The 19585-nt window shown below is 37.1% G+C and overlaps 1 protein-coding gene across 3 annotated transcripts in view; it reads right to left on the bottom strand.

Annotated features, from left to right (window-relative positions):
* VEZT (vezatin, adherens junctions transmembrane protein) overlaps positions 1–19585 on the bottom strand; it is a 51967-nt gene that overhangs the window by 22723 nt on the left and 9659 nt on the right. For all 3 annotated transcript variants that reach the window (XM_059472958.1, XM_059472955.1, XM_059472957.1), the window contains exons 2-5: positions 14457–14591; positions 9239–9328; positions 6973–7148; positions 4341–4613 (exon numbers count right to left, since the gene is read on the bottom strand). In XM_059472958.1, coding sequence (XP_059328941.1) covers positions 4341–4613; positions 6973–7148; positions 9239–9328; positions 14457–14591 — 674 coding nt within the window. The remainder of the gene's footprint in view (positions 1–4340; positions 4614–6972; positions 7149–9238; positions 9329–14456; positions 14592–19585) is intronic.

Genomic DNA, 19585 nt, shown 5'->3' with positions numbered 1-19585 from the left:
TGATTTCATGTGCAGTCACTTAAAAGGGAAAAGCATACAGGGTACCTGGTAAGCCTGAGAGGGGTTGCTCCATTGGAAACTATTTCTGTAGTCCATCTGACTAAAAAGCTGACCAAGTCAGCAGACTGACACTGCTGGGAAAATATCAGTCCTACTCCATGTGCTCAGCTGGACCATGCTGCACTTTGGGAGGGGAAATAGCTTGTGGCCTTCACTATCAAATATGAAAACCAGAGCAGCCCACCCAGTGAGCAAGGCTGGAACCATATATCAGTATGTTTAACACCAGTAACACAAGCAGATTCATGCCAAATATTGCCATATATTGAATATGCTAGCTGAAATACTATAGAAAATATCTGCATACCATTTTAAATTATGTGTTATTAAAATTGTTTGTATAACATCTCATAAACAACTTTAAAATCTGAAAAAATAATCAAACTGTGTTCATTTCCATTTCTAAATGTAAATTGAAAATGCTAGCCTTGCTGGATCTTTCACAAGGGAACACAGCATGTAATGCAGTACATGCCAATCTCTAACCTTTCCCTAGCTTTTGGAAGTAACAACTGAAGTGTTTATGCACAAACTCTCACATCAGTTTGTAGACCCAAGCCCATGTGAATTGTCAGAAGAAAGCTCAAAAAAAAGGAGCAAAATTCTTCTACCATAAAAAAGAAACAGGGATCTATATTCTACTAGTGATGCAGACTTTTCCAGCTCCTATAGAGAACAAATATAGCATAACTCAAGCACAGCATGTACTGCCAGTATGCAGCAAAACAATCTGCTTTCCTTCTGGAATGGATTGCTTCTGTGCTTTTTATAAAAAACTTCTTCCTTATTTGACTAATTTAATTAGTATATGTCTTTCTGTCAGGCATGTCATATGCCTAAATTCCTAATGTTTCATTTATCTTCACAGATCACAGAATGGTTTGGGTTGGAAGGGAATATGAAGATCCTCTAATTCCAAACCCCCTGCCAGGGGCAGGGACACCTTCCACCAGGCTTCTCAAAGCCCCACAGAGCCTGGCCCTGAACACTTCCAGGGATGGGTAAGTCACCACTTCTCTGAACAATCTGTCCCACCATCCTCACAGTCAAGAATTTTTGTCCGAATATCTAGTCTAAACCTGCCCTATTTCAGTTTAAAGCCATTCCCCCCTTGTCCTATCAGCACACACCCTTGTAAAAAGTCTCTCTCTTATCCTCTATTTTACTTGGACTTACAAGTTATCAAAATGTTATCAACTTTGCATATCAGCCACAAGTAGCAAGAAGCAAAGAAAGTTCAAGGGTGAATTTCCCCTTTTCTACGGCTCCAAACCCATTTTACTGTATAGAACAACACGTTTCTGCATTAATTTTACAAGCCAAATCTTAAGTTGGCTTTCAACTTTTAACAAGTTTATATAAACACATTAATAAAAATCTATTACTGCACTCCACCAGGAAAGCAGTTCTCTAAAGATGCTAATATACATCCATATGTATTAAGTTCACAGAGCTCAATTCAAGTTCAAAATACAATAAAAAGGGAGCATTTCAGAAAATAAGTTAATTATTTTGGTGACAAGCAAGGGAATAAACACTTGCTGCTTCCATTATGTATTCCTTCAGTTCTTGTTTTATGACGTGCAAGATAATGGGCATACTTTCATTACCCTCCAGAAATTCTAGGCTGCAACCTGTGATCAGGCTTCATTTGGCTAATTGCAAATGAAGCAATTAGACAGAAATACTGCCCTACCTTTGCTATACAATTTCTGTAATCCAAGCCAGGTGAGGCCTCAGCCTCACAGAGCTGGTACCAAGCAGACACACCTGAGATTCCAATAGAGCCTTAAACACTTCCAAAGGCCAGGCTGGAATCAGAAAAATCAAGTTGCTTTTGAGAGCAGCTAATGTAAGAGAAGTCTGACAGGATTACGGAATCACAGAATAGTTAAGATTGGAAGGGACCACTGGAGGTCATCTAATCCAAGCTCCCCCCTCAAGTTCTTAGTTCCTGATCTAATTCCTGTTCTAGTTCCTGTGGCTGCAGTCAGTTTTACTGGGAGGTGAATGAAAGCAAAAGGATGTTTGACTATCTATTTGAGTAGAGCAGGCACTACCACACAGTAATAAACCACTCAACCTGTAGAGAACTGACCAAAACCTCATCAGTAATAATCTACCATTTACAGAGACAGCCCAGTATCAAGTAACAAGGGGCAAATAGGGTAGAATAAAGCAAAGCCATAGATATCTCAATGGATGTATAAATTAGCCTATGAGAACAGCAATGGATGGTGTCATGGGGAGGAAAACCAGCAGTGGAGCATGAGGAACTTCAGGCCAAAGCTGCAGACCTGGACTTGCCCTGTCAGAGTTTAGCTAAGTACAACCAGTCAAAGTCTCAACTTGGCACTAGTTAAATAACAGCTGCAGTATCTTTCCACTCACAATATGGTCAATGCACAGGCCTGTGCTGAATTAGCAGTACCTTAAAACAGCTGTACATCCTGTAACACTGACCAGGATGCTGCACCTCATTGAAATCTCATTCCTTCTAGGATGTAAAATAATACAAGAGGATACTCAGTAACTTTTCAAATGCAAACATTTCTATTGCCATGAGACTCCTTCTGAAAAAGCACTAAGATTTAATAACCTTACTACAGGAGAAAATACTAAACTTTGTTCTGCTGGTTTACTGTAGAAAATTCTAGGGAAAAAAAAGGGAAATCTAGCATTTTTGATCATACTCCAAGAGGTGCCCAAAGCAAAGAATTTCACACTGCCACGTGCAGCAGCATCTCTTGCATATGTGGATGCAGAAAAGGACACTCTGGAGCGAGAAGTTCCTCTAGGGTAAACCAACCCAAAATTTGTACAGCATTGACTTCTTTATACTGTACAGTTGTTCCAGTGAAGATGCTGGCACAGTCAAACTTCTCCCACTCCATCCATATACCCAAGTCTTTTGAAAAGCTTGCCAAAGTTTCAAGTAAAGAAGCTATTAGATCAAGCATCAGCTTAAAGACCAGTCTGTTTTTCGTTAATCTGTTATCTAAGATATGTAGTAAAAGAACAAGGCAGCAGCAATTTAGACATTGACCACAAGTTCGTTTGCTTAAACTTAGGCAAAAATCCAAATGTTTTTCTCATCTGTAATTTGGACAAGCCCGAACAATAATTTCTTTTAAAAACTCGTTTGCAAAGATAAGACTGCCTATTGCTCAAGTATATGCTTCTTCAGCAAAAATCCAGACCAAAACAAAAACCACATAGCTAGGCAGAGTGAAGACATGCTTATGCATTCCAAAGGCAGAATGAAACATTTCTTCAGTGAAATACACTGAAGGTATCTCAAGCTAAAAAAATTTATCCAGAATTTTAAGTCTAAAGTTGCACACTTGCATGTAAGAACATGTCTAAATTTAGAATAGTTGGTCTGCCATGAATAAACATCTTGTTGCCACAAGGGAACTTCTCATTTTGTTTTAGAAAGAAGTTGACTGTATTTTAGGTGTTGGTGTTTCCCACCTCCTTTAGCCTTAAGCAGAATTGGCACACATGGATTCATCATAGGTGGTTACAATGCAAAAGCATCCATGGCAATGAGAGTGCACAGAAACAGGCCTCTTGGCTTTGGAATCACTGCATACACTGAACACTTTCTGATGTCCTTTCACACAGCAAATCAGCAAACCTTATCAAATAACTACAAGAGCTGAATAACCAGAAACACTTTTGCATCACTTAAGTGGAAGAGAGGCAAATTCAACAGTAAGTAACTTAAGAATCTAAATGTTTCAACAACTGTATGCAAGAGAAAAAGACTGCTAACTTTACTTGAGGTGGGAAATGATGTTTGATGGTTTTTCCTGATTACTGTGTTCTCATTACTTCAGACATATTTGTTAAATAAAAACAGAATGGTTTTCATGTCATCCTGTTTTGTAAAATATGAGTGATTACTTGCAGATCAGTTTATTTACATCAATTTGGTAATGTAAGATAAACTCTCTAAATGACTCTCCAAAATAGTTAACTTAGTTCAAAGTCTATTTCTTCATATATTTCATTGCTAGCAATGCAGGACATTCCAAAGGCACCTGAGTTTTGTGAGACTTAATTCATCTTCAGGATGTGGGGTTTTAACACTGAGATGATAGAATTCATACTTTTACTATGAATGGTAATTATACTACTTCATGTAAGTTAAAACCTTTAAGTATTATGTTTTCCAGTAATTCCAGTTGTTATGAGAGACAGTGTAAGAAGACAATTTTAGACAACAGCCGGTTTGTATGGATCTGTGTGCTAAGTAAAGTGAAATACAGACTCACAGGGTAAATCCTCTGGAAATCACTTCAGTCTCCTGAATGAGCCGTAGAGCTTTCCTGACGAGGTTGGTGAAGGCCCGGCTATTGGCCACTGTTTCTTCCAGCTGGATGCAGTGTTTTCGCAGGGACATTTGCAGCTTGGCCGTGCTCCACGTGCCCCACACCCTAGCGGCTGCATAGAGCAGCAGGGGCGCGCACAGCAGCCACGAGGACTCCTCCCACCACGAAGGAAACATGAGCAGCGCACTCACACAGGCAAGGAACAGCGAGACATCCCTGCAAACAGAGACAGCGCCCCACCACACATTACTCAGGGAAACAGGTGGGAAAATGACCAACTTCTCAGTTACATTTGAGATTACAAGATCTTGCTCTGGGGCTTTTATGTAGGTCCTGAAGGGAGCTGTAAACACTGAAAACTACTCCTTGTGACAGGTTTAGATGAATACGTACATGATATTACTTGGCTGGTAAACTCTAAGGAAACCTTTCTTCAGCTTTTTTACAGCATGAGTAGCAAAGTAATGTACCACTTTGAAAGGTCAGTTTCTCTTACACACTTACATGACTTTAAAAAAATAGAAAAGAAAATTAAAAAAAGAAAAAACCTGACTACTCAGCATTATAAACCAGGGCATGTAGGAACTGTAATATCTGTACTTCCAGGTTCAAGAGTACAGTAGGGAAGGGCATGTTTCTTTTGGTACCAAATACCTCAATTAGTGCCAGCTGTATTTTTTCTAGAGTCTGACTCATTTAACTTGGACACCAATGCACCACTAGTTTCTAACACAATTTTATAAAGATGGCTTGAATAATCTTTTAAAAAAATTTGGCACCTTTTGAAAATCTGTAAAGAATAGATTTCTGAGTATCTCAGTGACTTCTCAAAGACATTTAAAAAGCTTATAAAGTTGTTACTTTCCTCTATAAAAATTCAACATAAATAAGTAACTGCTAGAAAATACACTGTGTTTCATATATATTACTACATGGTTTTGTAAAATAATCACACTCTTCAGAGAGATGGATGGGATACCAGCTTCAAGGTGCATTACAACTATACTTTTCCAGAATGTTTTCAATGAAATACATTTTTTTCCTTCATCCTTTAAAGCTGTGTATCCTGCATTTAGGTTTGGAAGTATAGACTTGGAATATTTTTCCATTTCTAAAATAAGGCACAATCTCTGCGTTTCTGTATCCCAGACAGTTTTGTGGTCAAATTTCAACCAGCTTTACAAGTGTTAACTCTTTAAGGCTTCTGGCTACTGAAAGATTTTAGTAAAAATTCAGGGTTAAAATATTCCAAATATGTAACTACTGCTGAAAGGGACAGACACACAGTCTCTAACCTCCTTGGTACATTAAAAAAAAAACTACCACAAATAAAATAAATAAAATCACAATAATGAAAGACTAGAAGGGATTTAACAGCTCACTTCATTCATTTTCAGCTTCTGGTTGGTTAACCCAGATCATCAGGGACAGACCAAAGATGAAAATGGAGACTCCACAACCAGTGTTGTGGCTATTCCAACTCCTAAGTATCCTTAGAGTTCAGAAGATTTCCCCCAAGTCCCAGTTTGAATCACTGGCAGATTAATTGCATTATTCTTCCTCCTTTTCCATATCCTTCCATTTTCTGAACAGAACAAATGATGACTGATCACCACCTTGTACATATCATAACACTGTTCCATCCCAGAGATATGCAGATCCTTTCCTGGAGTAGTACTGCATACCCAGTTATTCATCACTTGGTGTTTCTTAACTTGACTTTTCCTTCCCAAGTGTAGCATTAAAGTGTAGCATTAAACTTTGGTCTTTATTGAATTTTCTATCATTTTAAAGGTATTTCTCCAAGCTACTGTTGACCTCTGGTCAATGAAAACACAAACTTGATGTCATCTGGGAGGTGAAGAACATTCACAAATTTTGTAAGTGTACTTTATCAGCTGAAAGTTAAAGAAACTGAATAATGCCAGGACCAGAAAAATCTGGTTCAAAAGTTCTTTTGTTTGACAGAGAGCATCAATATTGACACAACTTAAACAGCTGACGTGTGACTCTATAATAATTTTGTCTACTTTTTTAGGGTATATATGAGAAAATAGCACTGACCCATATTATGTGATATTTTTTCCTACTGATTACCACATTTCCAAGCAAGACACTGTCAGAACAACCACTGGCATTGTTATTTTTTAAATACAGGTGGTAGCTGTTCAGATACTTCTGCCTCACACACAACATATTTTATAAAGACCACACCAAAATAAACACTTTTTAATTCAGTCTTCACACTCATGTCTCATTTTCAAAATCACCTCTAAATAGCCTCAGAACTTAATTACTTAATCAACAATGCTAGTCCTTCTTATAGAATATGTTAGTCAGGGAGTATTCATTCATGTTCATGCAGTTACCTCAGATTAAAATTCACTCTTTCAATAAAATGCCCAATGGAAAAACTACATACACTTATACAAAAATCTGGGGACCAGTAGAATAAAGACCCAAGGACATGAGAAAAATATAGTTACTTTAATGTTGCATTTTATATCAAGAATTCACAATATATTTTTTGCTTGTTTCTCAGTGACTATAATGGTAGATATCCTCAATACAATACCAAATATTAGGAGTTGCTAGGGAGCGTAGCGTTGGAAGCTGTCTGTTTTCCTGTTGCTTACACTGCCCTGCAGACAGGATACTGGGGTCAAGGAATTCAATCAGTTCCACATCCTCCTGCAGCAGAACTTCCTGTTGCAGGATGGTACGGAGCGTGTCAAATCGAAATCCAACGTCCTTATCACATACAAATGGGCAGGAGAAAAACCAGGCGTTAGTAAAGAATATGCAAATTCTTTAAATTAAGTCAGCAGAACAAGAAAAACACCCACACACCCTACACTTTACTGACAACAATCTGTTCCCAGAGCAGGGAAATGTTTCAGATATAGCACAAGTAGCTACTTTTTTATTAAACTTGTTTAACCTTTAAAGCTCACACACTACCTAACAGTTCAGGCTTGCAGGATGCATCACACGACTTTGTGATCTCACCCAGATTGTAACAATAACTGGAAACACACCACAGAATATGCCAATTAAAAAAACAGAAAATTACTTTTTTAAAAAATGTCATGACATCATTTATATCATTAACAAACAAACAAACAAAACTTATAGAGAGAAAGAGAGATACTGCTAATTAGTCAACAAATGTCACTTGTAGACACTTAATAACAACAGCGTCAGCACTGGATCAAAGCCTCAAGCCAAGGCAGTGGAGTACCCTCCTCCAGGATTTTGTACCTTTCCCAAGGGACCTCCATCCAAACATGAAACAGCATGGGGCTCTGAAGACCTCCCACCTGCTAAACCTCAGGCAAGCTTTAGGGAGTTACATGGTTGAGAATTTTAAGCCATTAGCATTTGCTACTTTTGCCCCAACTATAGCTCTTGAAGACAAGTATGGAGCTCATGAAGACAAATACCATCAGAGTAGCCCCCTGAAATTTTTATTTGCATACTGCACCAAACCATAATTACTTCAAGTTAAGAATGTCATAACAAAACCCAACAAACACTGAACATGTGCATCCCTGAATCTAGCCAAGTACAGGAGAGAAAAGAGAGTATTTCTGAAGAGTCTCTAATAGAAACTTTTAACATAAATGTGACATTTCACAGTACAAAATCTGTTTCATTCTGTCACTGACAGAATGAGATTCTTTATGAAACCATAAGATAGCTAGTTGAGAAATTTAATTCCATGCACAGATGTCACCTCAGATAACTTTCATTCTAATTTTAATGGAAAACATTTGTCTCAGGACTGTGTGCAAGAGGAAACTCTGCCCTCCTCCAATGCATCCTGTGTCATTTCAGTACTCTGCTGGAGTGTGCAGTAGGACAAACATGTTTTCCATGTTCTTCAGTTATGCCTCCATCTTAAGAAAGTAAGGCTAAAAATTGCTGTTAATACCCTTGATTCATAGGGGAAGAGGGAGGAAGAAAAAAAGTTAATCAAAGATCACTAATTTTTCAGAGGAAATTATGTCCTCCTGAGATAATGGTGAACTGAGATACAGCAGAACTGTGAGAAATGGAAAATTCTAACATCTCATGTTGCTCAGTGTTTTCTTTTGAAGCTCCATTTGAAACCATTATCCCTACATCATGGTAGAAAAAAATAAATCAAAATTCTAGATTCTGGAACAGTCTGAAGTGACATTTGCAAGCCATACTAGGAGCATGAAGGAGCTGGGTACAAGTTAAAGCAGATCTGAGACAAGCCCAGACTGGAAAGTGGTGCTGCAGAGAAAGAGCAAACAAAGTTTGCTTTGCCTTTCCCAAAGGCAGAAGCCCTGTAGAGAGCAGTGTAGGAACAAAGAAGCCAGGATGGGTCCTGGGGCAGTAGAGCTGCACTGTGGTGGGGCTGTGCCTGAGCTAACAAGCTGAAACAGAAGGTGAAGCAATACACAATTGAAGCTCTAGAACTTTCTGTCTCAGGTGGTCTCTGTGAGGCACTAGGCTACAACATGAGGACTTTCTCAGTCAGTGTCTCCCCACTGCCTTCCCCCAAAGGCAACCTACACTGCAATTAAACTCATTTCAGCTTTCAATAATTTCTTAAATTTCTCAAATATTTTATTATCTTCCACATTTTGAACATCTTTAACCCAGCTACTGATACTGTTCCTGTCCTTCTGTGCCCAATTTGGCACAGTAACTGAAAACCAGAATTAGTATCATCTAAAGAATAAGTAATATTCTTAGAGCCAAAACCAACAATACAGACCAAAGATGATGTTCAGAGGATGAGATACAGAGGAGAGGAAGACCTGTGGATTAGGAAAGGAAATGGAAAAATAAAAAAAGTGATCACTTACCAGTCGGTGAAGTATGTCATCATTTTTCTTATACTGTGGAAAAGGAAACCAGCTTCTAAAAAACTCAACTAGTTTTGACAGGATGCCTTGCTGAAAGGAACAGAAATTATTCCAATTAAAAAAAACAAATCAAAAACCAAAGCCAAAGTTAAATAAATAACAGCAGACAAATCCTTTACTTCTGCATTTGATTTTCTTGCTAATTCAGACCCAAGTACCTGTAAGGAAGTTTCACTTACTGTGTCTGGCCTAACTTCAGAGTACACTAAGAGAACATCTGCTTCCTGTCAGTATGCTTGTGAACAGGAGAATAAAATAAAACCTTCAGTAACCCCACCTATTTGGAGCATAATGGATTGTTATGCTGTTCTGTTAAAAATAACTACAGCTAAGATTACATTGATCTCAAGTTGGCAGCTACTGCATTGATAGGAAAGACTTTCTCTCTCCTGGGGGATAAAAACCCAAAGGCTAAATGACTGGTAGGCTGAAGAGAAGTGAAAGACCAGAACAGGGACAACCTCTCCTCAGCAGCCCACTGCAGCCTGAGCAGAACTCCAGAGGAGCTGTAAACAGAGACAGGAAGAGTGATGGTAAGAGGAGGAAATGCCCCAAAAACTCCCTGTCCACACCAGTGTGCACCACCAGGTACTTTGTGTTGCTTTCCACACAACCTAAATCCACACTTTTGTCTGAGCTATAAAGGTAACTTAAGATGCCACTAATAGAGAGACTCCCTCTCATTCATAACACATTCTACACATGTATCTTCCTAAAACAAGATGCATGACAGATTATAACTGAATGGATGCATGGTTTTGCTTAAGTCTGCAGCCATTCAATGAAGAAAAAAGCACAGCTTTTGACACACCATTCTATCTACTTTCCTCAGACTGAACTGACAGGAAGTATTTTTCAAAATATTTAGTTATATATGTATTTCATGAATTCTGAGGCCCTGTCTCAAGTCTTCAGACTGCTGACATGTAATACAATCAGGTAAAATGTATGTTAAAAAAATTATTTGTGAAATGCCTACATTTTGTGGCATACTATTTCAAAATAATAAAAAAACCCAACCCATACAGATTCTAATACCTCAATGTATAAAAGGTGACAGCTTCTGTTTCTCCCTCGTTTGGGTTTTTTTCCATTTTTTGTTCCCCTCTTGTTTGTATTTTTCTCGGTTTTCCCCTCCAAGTGGGAAATAGAAGAACAAACTCAAGCAAGAGGAGCTCAGAGTTTTGTGATCAGCCTGGCAGCCTTCTGAAAGGCAGTGTGACCACTCTGGTGCAGCAAGGCAGGGCAAAACAGCCTTAACATAAGGAACCATCACCCTAAAGCCCTTGTGCTTCAACAGTTTTTGAAATAACTTATTTTGGTGCCCATTTAAGTAAGCTAACTCAAGCTTTTCTTAACAAATATCTCATCTTTCTGTGTACAGTTCGAGTTTGAGATCTATGCCACAAGGAAGTGTTTTTAGGTCAGTGAAGAGGCAAACCAATAACAGGGATCTCATAATGACAGCTCTTCCCGAAACACTGACATCATTGTGGCTTAGCAGGAGGAGCTATCCCAGCAATTCACACTTAAGACTGTGGAATAAATCCAAGTGATTGTATTTTGATGTTGCTCAAGGGCAATTACATAAGTCAGAAGAATGTCACTAACTGCAGCACAAGATCATCCTTCAAGTTTCTTGCAGAGCAGTGCAAAAGGAAGTAAAATTTTCTGATTACAATTTGTTGAAAATTGAAATTAAATTAACAAAGGTCTTGCTTTGCATTTGAATTTCAGACAGGTATTTCAGTGAAAAGTACTTTTCCCTGTACATTGAAAGCAGGGTATGGAAAGAGTAATCCATTTAATTTAAGAATATGCCTCTTGGATTCTATAATTTTCAACTGCTTAGCCTTTGAACACTTAAAGCTACACCAAGGATAGTTTTACACTCCTACCACCTAACTAAACTAGACTGTGGAGTTAACTGAAAAAACCCCTAGCGTGCTACATAAGCAATCTTTTAGTTTATTCTCCATGGTTTAGTTTAAAAATAAAGATCTGAGCTTGCATAAACACTCAACAGGCAAGTCAGTGCTTGAAAATACAAAACAAGACAACCCACTGTCTTGGGCTGTGACCCAATACAGTACAGCAACACACTGAATTATTCACATCCTGGAATAGTGTCTCACAGTCTGCATTCCCATTGGGAGTGTTACTGACAAGTAAAACTACTTTCACCAACACACAAGTCAGGTCATGTTGCCAGGGGTTCCAGAGTATTCTTACAGCTTTAGAACAACACTCAGTCAAACTCTCTGTAAACTAAATAACAAAGATGTATAACTCCTAACATTTAAAAAATATTAGCATAGTACATGCACATTTTAGGTAAATTAATTTGAATCTAAAAAATAATTCTAAGGACTATTTCTCTTTTGTAGAGAGATTCTTCAGAAGAAGCTAATGCTACACACTGAATACCTTGCATTAAGTGGGTGGGACAAATGCAAAGGACTGGTCCCTCTGCCATCCCACATCAGGTCACCTGCACAGCTACTCACAGCTAGCCCCAACACAATTCTCAGAAGCTGCCTCCAGCACCAGCTCTGTTCTAATGGAAAAATATCATCATATCTAAGGTGGGACAAGGTATGACAGTATAATCAATTTAAACATTCAGATATGCACAGCAGTCTAGGAAAATGGCTGAGAAAGGAAAGATGTAAATGGGAAGTGATAAATTCTGCAAAGATTAAGCAGAATTACCCAAATGAGATTTAATTCCAGAAAACAAGTCTAGGACCTCTTACTAGCAGTGCTTTTGAGATCATGAGACCAGGACTACAGCTGTAACTTTCTCCAGAGACTGGCACAGCCAGGAACACTGCACCTACAATTACTATGCTAAATCACACATCCATAATCCCTCAGATGGGAGCTTGGCATTTCATCAGCCTCTAGAACACAACCTTAAAACACCTTTACAGCTTTTTAATTCACAGTTTATTTAGACCATATTCCAATTAAAAAAAAAAAAAAAAGGCCAAAAAAACACCACCAAAACTACATGTCCTGAGAAGTATTTAAGATTTGCTTCAAATTCAACTGGTGCCTCTGCGTTTCCTTAGAGCTGAACCACACACTTTGCTTGGCAGGACAGCAAGACACAAGAGAAATATTTGTATCACTAACTAGGAACCTCTTCTTCTCCTCAGACTGTTTTGTCAGTCTCTGAAGATCCCAGAGCAGACCTTTGCTGTGCCAGATTCTTGCTGCATGTCACCTGCTTTTCAGCTGCACAGGATTCCCACTTGACTGAACAAAAGAGGAGGAAACAACTCAAAGACAAGGCAAGACTTCAGCTTTTACATTCTTATTTTAATAAAGTGTTTAAGGCATTTGGAAACTTGCTTTTCAGAACAGAAGGAAAGTGATATATACATACTGGGAATCACTCAGTGTGGAACAGCATCTGCTCCCTGTAATCATAGTTACATCAAGCCTCAAGGAAGATCATTTTATATTGGGACTGTGGGTAGGTACATTTTCAGAAGTCAGAAACCATTTATTTTCCACACATTTTATCCTTTCAGTAGACTAGGCCAGTGAAGGCCAAGAGAAGGGAAATGGTAACAGTCTCATGTAAAACTGAGGAAATTACTGGATTGGAATGCAAATTATTTGTCTGTATGTCATAAAAACATTGCAACAAAGCCTCAGATCCTCTTAAATGCAGTCTACTTTTCTAAATGTGTGGCCAGCTGCCTCTCCCTCATTTCTTTCCAGTTGAGACACCCTACCAAAATGGGACATGGAAATCAAATGACAAAAACAGACTTTCTGACATCAGGTTACAAAAGAGAAGTGTTAACTCTTCCCAACTGGTACTGGAATTGCAGCAGGAAGAATCTCTGACAATTGATCACTAAAAATTACATACAGGTTTCTTCCTCATTTCTACTATGTATCCTTGTCTAGACAGAGATGAGACAATGTGAACATCACCCAGTGTTTATAAGAAATGGACAGCCCATTTTCACACACCCACTCCCTTCAAGTTGCAAGGCAAACCATGAAAAATTACTTCTACATGTGACACAATACTGGAAGAATTGCTGCCAACACAATAAAATTAGTTGTAAAATGCTTGAGGGGAAGGGAGGGGAAAAAAACAGAATACCTGTGGTTTTTAAAAGCAGTATATCTTAATACTTTTGAGGTTCTTAACCCCACAGCACTTTTGTATAAAATTCAGTGGAAATTATATACACAAACACAATATCATACTGATTTGCTGACTGCCACAAAAGTAACTATGCAAAATAATGTAGCTGACAGTCCATGCATTACTTTATAGTAACCAACAGAGTATCAACCAATGAAATGTCATCCTATTTTTAAAATTAACAGTGAAGAAATGTAAATATTTAATAAATAAACAAACAAATGAACACTTAATCAAAATCTTCCTACACTAAGGCAGAATAGGTACCTTCAGTGTAAACATACCACAAACCAGCCATTAACTTTAAAGAGAAAACATATTTTCAGGTGATTTCTTGAGGGTTATGGTGAGTGCCAGCTGACAACTTTGAAAAGCAAAAGTGGTAGACCTAATATTTCCATGAATACTTTTAAAGGTAGCTCAAAATAAAGAAAATGGTGAGCTAAATCCCAATTTAAATTCAGCCTTGCTTTGTGACCAGTGATAGAAGCAATCATTATTAGAAATGCAATAGCTATCCACATCAACTATCTCATTCAAATTGGTTACTGCATTTCTACTTCCCAGAAATCCTCTTTCTTAATATGTTGTGTCACAGACAAAGCTATACTTAGCAACTGAATGCCTGGGAAGTGCTGGAAACTATAAATATTCTGTTCTAGAAAATTACAGGTTCTATTCCCAGAACATCATGCTAAGCTAACATAATAAAGATCCACTACATAAGATAATTTTTAACACTCAAAAATTATTTATCAAAGCTTCTTGCTTCCCTAGCTTATGTGAGTGCAAAGAAACACTCCAAACTATACTGATTAACCACAACTTCCAGATATGATAAAGGGCTGAGGTTCATTGTCTGGGGGTTTTTGCCTTTGTATTTTTAAATAGAGGAAGTGATTTCTCTCTGTTCTGATTTCTCCTATTTGTGAAGCAATGCAGTTCTCTTGTGAGAAGATAAATACTCAGCAACAGGAAACTGCTCACCTTCTGGGCAGCACGCACAGTCTGCTCCCTTTGGCTTTCTGCTGCTGCACATTGCTCTGCCTTCTGTGACACTGAGGAACATACTTCAAAATCTGTGTGTCCCAAATCCTGCAGATATTGGTACAGTGGGGAATTCTGAAAAGGCAGTTATAAAAAGAAAAAGGAGAAATAAAAACAGCGTTAAAAATCATTCTGTGTTTCCCACAAAACACCACTGTGAATTCAGCAACCACACAGTGAGCAATGAATGGATTGAGAAATGGAAAAAAAAATTAGAAAAAGGCTTCTGCTTTCTCCAAAGATGGTACTGGTATTCTGGCTTAAAACAAAAATCCCACAGCATACAAACAAAAAGCAACTCAACTTTTTAAAACTGCAGCAAAATGAATGATTTACAGTCCTTAATAAAACGGAAAAAGTACAAAATTCTGATCACCAGAGAACAGTGATATTTAGAATGATCAGATATTTATCTATATAGATCTGTGAAATATCTTCCTGGTATCTGCAGCAGGTATCTAGATTTAATTAACTCTTATTTTTCAGTTTACAACTACATATATGGCAGTATGTAGGGCACATTTGATGAAAACAATACCTAGGATAACTTCAGTTCTACTCAGGACACGTAAAGTGACTTCATTTTTAAGATAAACTCTCAGCAATTTGTCTGATACAGCCCAGTTAGACAGAGATTAGTTCTGAGCTCTGGAAATCTTTATTAACGAGAGTATGCAAACACTAGCCAACTGCATAGAAAGAACACCAACATCCTAATTTAACATACTATCAACCAAAATATTGTATACAGAAAGTAAAAACCTTACAGTAAATGATGCACAGTTGTGGAGGCCTGCAGAAATAACCACCTACAGAACACCTACCACTAATTGTTACGCTGACTATTATTAACTTGCTGGTGCAAGTTGTGAAGGGGCCCACCTAACTCTGACTATGTACCAACACAGCCAAATCTCAAATGACTGCTTGCCATGAAATAAAACTTGGAAGCCATCATGCATACCAGCTGAATAAATTTTTACCTTCAGGAATTTTCTTAACCCTATCACCAGAGTGCTATTTTAATCCCTCTTATCTATTTAAGGCATGCAAAATCACACTTGTGTTTACTCTGTTTCAGTTACTCACAACAGATTCAGCATCCAGTCATTACATGAAACTTAAATATTCATACTAACTCACAGGTACAGACAATCACACTCACTCACAATAATAACCATGATTGTGCTAAACACTAGGATAGGTTAATGACTCATTTCCTTCTGAGAAATTCCCAGTGTGATGGATGACACAATCCTATGTTTTCTCCAAGTAGCCCTCTTCCATGGTTGAGTACTTTTTCAAAATGCATCCAACTCTAATTAAACTGTGCTGTTCTGGACCAGCTGTTTCTCTCTAAGTAGAACATGCTATTTTACCAGAATTCCCTAATTAAAATGGAGGAGAAAATTTAATAGGCTAGAATACTTGTCCTACTTAAGACCCAGTGAAATTCACTTAATAACTTCAGGACAAAACTGAGAATATGCACAAATATGCAAAACATTGTCTTAAAATGGCTTTCATACAGAGCCAGACTGTGCACTGCCAACACACTTGGAACAACCTGAACAGCTCCACACAAGAATTTTAGGGTAGCATGGAATTTTCCCCATTTAGGTGAAGACACAGACAAAGTAGTGGGTAAACAGAGAAATTTTTCTTCAAAAATCATAGTTGTAAGGCTTGCTCCAGGAACTTCAAGGAAATCATATCTAGGCTCCTGCCATTATATGACACATGACTGCTCTTTATTGGCACTCACCAGCATACAGACAGCTGGCAAAATAACCCAAAAATAACAAGGAGTTTTTCTATTATCTCAGGGTGCACCTTTCTTTGGGGTCCATGATGAGATAATTTTTAAAAGTTGATCAAGAAAACTGAGCTATTGCTGTTTAGATGAGTTGCATTTCCTAACAAAAACGGATGAAGGAAGGCAGAATGAGAGGTAGAGACAGACAGAGATTATCCACTGAAAATGAATTATCTAAAATTTGGAAAGCTATCACTAGTAAGTGCAATATGGCATAGATGTAAGAATGCCCGATTCTTCTGGTTGCCTAGCTACATCACAACCTTCCATCTAACTGTAATTAGTAGATTTTCTGCTCTACAGAAACAGTAAAAAATACACCATCTCTCCAAACATTAATGAAATTTCAGATTTCAGCCCCTAGCTAGGAAGAATAATTTTATTTGTTCTTGTAATTAAGGTAGAATATGGGCACCTTACTAGTTTTACATAAATCCCCTCTGACTAACTCTTAGAAGGCTTTTACATGGTCTTGTAATGGGTAAATTTACACATTTTTAACCCTGTTCAGATCTGGAAATTAGTTTTCTGACTATTAGCTTAGGAAATAAAAATTAATTAAAATTTAATGTAAATGCTATTCCTTTAATTAGATAATGGGTTTTATCTTTCAGTTGGGTCTTCTCTTTCAGTTTCTCAGAAAGTATTCAGGCTACAAAATCTTCCTCTAACAGATTTCTTTGGCTCTGAAATATTATTAGCAGAACTTACTTGCATATTGGAAGAATCCTGTATTTTTATAAACTTCAATGACCAAGAGCTATGCTGTGACTAAAATTCCTTATGTAAGTAAAACCACCATCGTTCCTTGTTTCTGAATCCATTAGAAACATGCAAGATGTGGACAAAGAAAGCAATTAATAAGAACTGGGCTGGGGCCCTTCTGAAATTAGATTATTAGGAATCTTAACAACTAATCACAAAAATCATCCATTAAGAATGAGGTCTCTTGTGTAGCACAGGCAGCCTCACATTTTATTTAGAAAAATCTGAAGATTACACTCCTATTACAAATACTACAGATGGCATACATACATTAGTCTATGCTAACACAAACCCACACTATTTATTTATTTATTGTATTTCATTTCCTACTGGCCTGTCACTTGCAAAGCTGTGTGGTCTGTATAACTCATGGTTGCCTATAATCAAAGAGGAAAAAACGGAGGATGTCTCCACCAATCTAGAGATAATATCTCCCATGACATGTAAGTAATGGCTAGAAAATCCATTAAAGCAATTTTTAAAAGTCAAAGGGTAGATTTTATGTGTGGACAATCATACAAAATTTCCAATATTATCAAGGAATCAGAAAATTATTAATTATGCTACTACACAATTGCAATGTGATACCATTAAAACTTACTATTTTGTATACTGTGTTTCAGCATAAAAGACAGAAGTACTACACTTAATGCTTACAAAGCATGTTTTGTCCTCACAAAGCTCTAAAAGCAATAATTAAATCTCATAATGTGTCTAATGTATCACAAATTATAGCTCTAAGCTTTTAGCTTAGATCCTTACCCAAACCTCTCACTCCTAAAAGCCTTCTTTCCCATAAAAAAGATTGCAGACCTGCACATATTCTTGAACATGCACTTCTAAATGTGAGAGAAGTTCCTTGGTTTCAACTCATGCTGTTGTTCATCAGCACTGTCAGCTCAGCTGCTTTCACCTGCAAATATCATGACAATATGCAAAAAAATACACTTCTTGGTTGGGGAAAATAGGAGGCCTCTGCCTTGTTTCCTCCCAACTTTTTTTGCCCAGAATTCATACATTCGTTTTTACAACAGTCCAACATTAAAAAGGAAAAAAAACCCCAAAAACCCACAACACCTTCTACATTTCTGCATGTGATATAAATGCTACACTTTTATTTCAAGAAATTCAGGATATACCAGAAAGTTTATCCTTGCAAGCAGTAATAGGTGGTAATAATAAAAAAAATTAGATCTGTGAAAAAGCTTTTACATTAGAATGTAAGGTAAAGGGACAGCAAGTTTGTTTTAGTGGATGGCACAAAGAGGGAATTTTAAATACAAAATCCCATCTTCCTATTAATACAGCATATTATTCTAGAGGAATCGATTCCATGTACTTTTGAATTTTTACTTTTACCCACTCTCAACTTAGATAGTAAGTAGAATCATTAGTATTACTCCTGTTTGACAGTCAGGTTTGTTTGTTTATTTCTAGTTGTCTCTGGCAGAATGACATGGTAATTAATAATGTAAAAAGTAAAGAGGAAATTTAAAAAAATAATTAGCTTATTATTATGTTACCATCATACTATCAGTTACTGATAGGAAATATTATCTAAATATTTCCTATCAATTGGTATCAATTTGGTACCTTATCTAAAGTAATTGATACCAAAACAAGGTTTTTCAGCAATATGCTGTATTTATTCCTAAAGTTTCCTCCAAGTTGCTGCTGCTTCTTATAAGTCACTTTCTGAGACACAGGAGACAGGGATTACATTTGGGGCCAGTGCATTTTTAAAAATTATGTTAATTGTCCAAAATGAGTGCTGGAAATGAAACAGTTCCAGAACAGACAGAAGACTAAAACCCATTCTTCTTTGATGTACTTTATACAGATTATATATGAAAAAACTTGTTAACAAGTGAAGCAAGATAGTCAGAAACAGCTGATGTACTGAGTAGGAACATAGTTTCTGAAAGTTTGAAGAATCAGAGTTTTCTATGGACTCAGCAGACACCAACAAAAAAAACATCTTTTTATGACTTTTCTAACTCAGTATACAGTAATACTTCAAAGTCATTCAATTGTAACCATTTACAGTACAGTATAGGTTTATCTAAGCTTCCATTAACAAAATCAAGAAAGAAAATCCTTTCCTCTTCATTCACAACTCCATGAGCATATTTATTTTACATCCATAGTGCTAAACGTTATTTCACTCACAAACATATGTTTAATTACAATTCTCCTTTTTTCATTGCTGAAAGTGGTTGAGACTCATTTCTAAACCCAGGATATATTTTGCAGGATTAAAGAACAGTCCACTAAATTACTGTGGGTCTTTAACACTTCCCCAATGCTTATTTTAAGAGCACTGACCTCGGTTAGGAAAAAACATCATCTAAACTGAAGACTGCAATTGTGTCTGCAATTATAAGACAGTAAAAATTTTAAAAAAATCAAAATCAAGGCAAACACTAAAATATAATCAGACGTAACATTGCCTATTACTATGTGATGGAAACACTGTATTAATAGAAAA

This window comes from Ammospiza nelsoni, chromosome 5, assembly GCF_027579445.1.
Source record: "Ammospiza nelsoni isolate bAmmNel1 chromosome 5, bAmmNel1.pri, whole genome shotgun sequence".
NCBI lineage: Eukaryota > Metazoa > Chordata > Aves > Passeriformes > Passerellidae > Ammospiza > Ammospiza nelsoni.
Note: the sequence above shows the minus strand (reverse complement) of the source record. Positions and strands in the feature narration are given on the sequence as shown.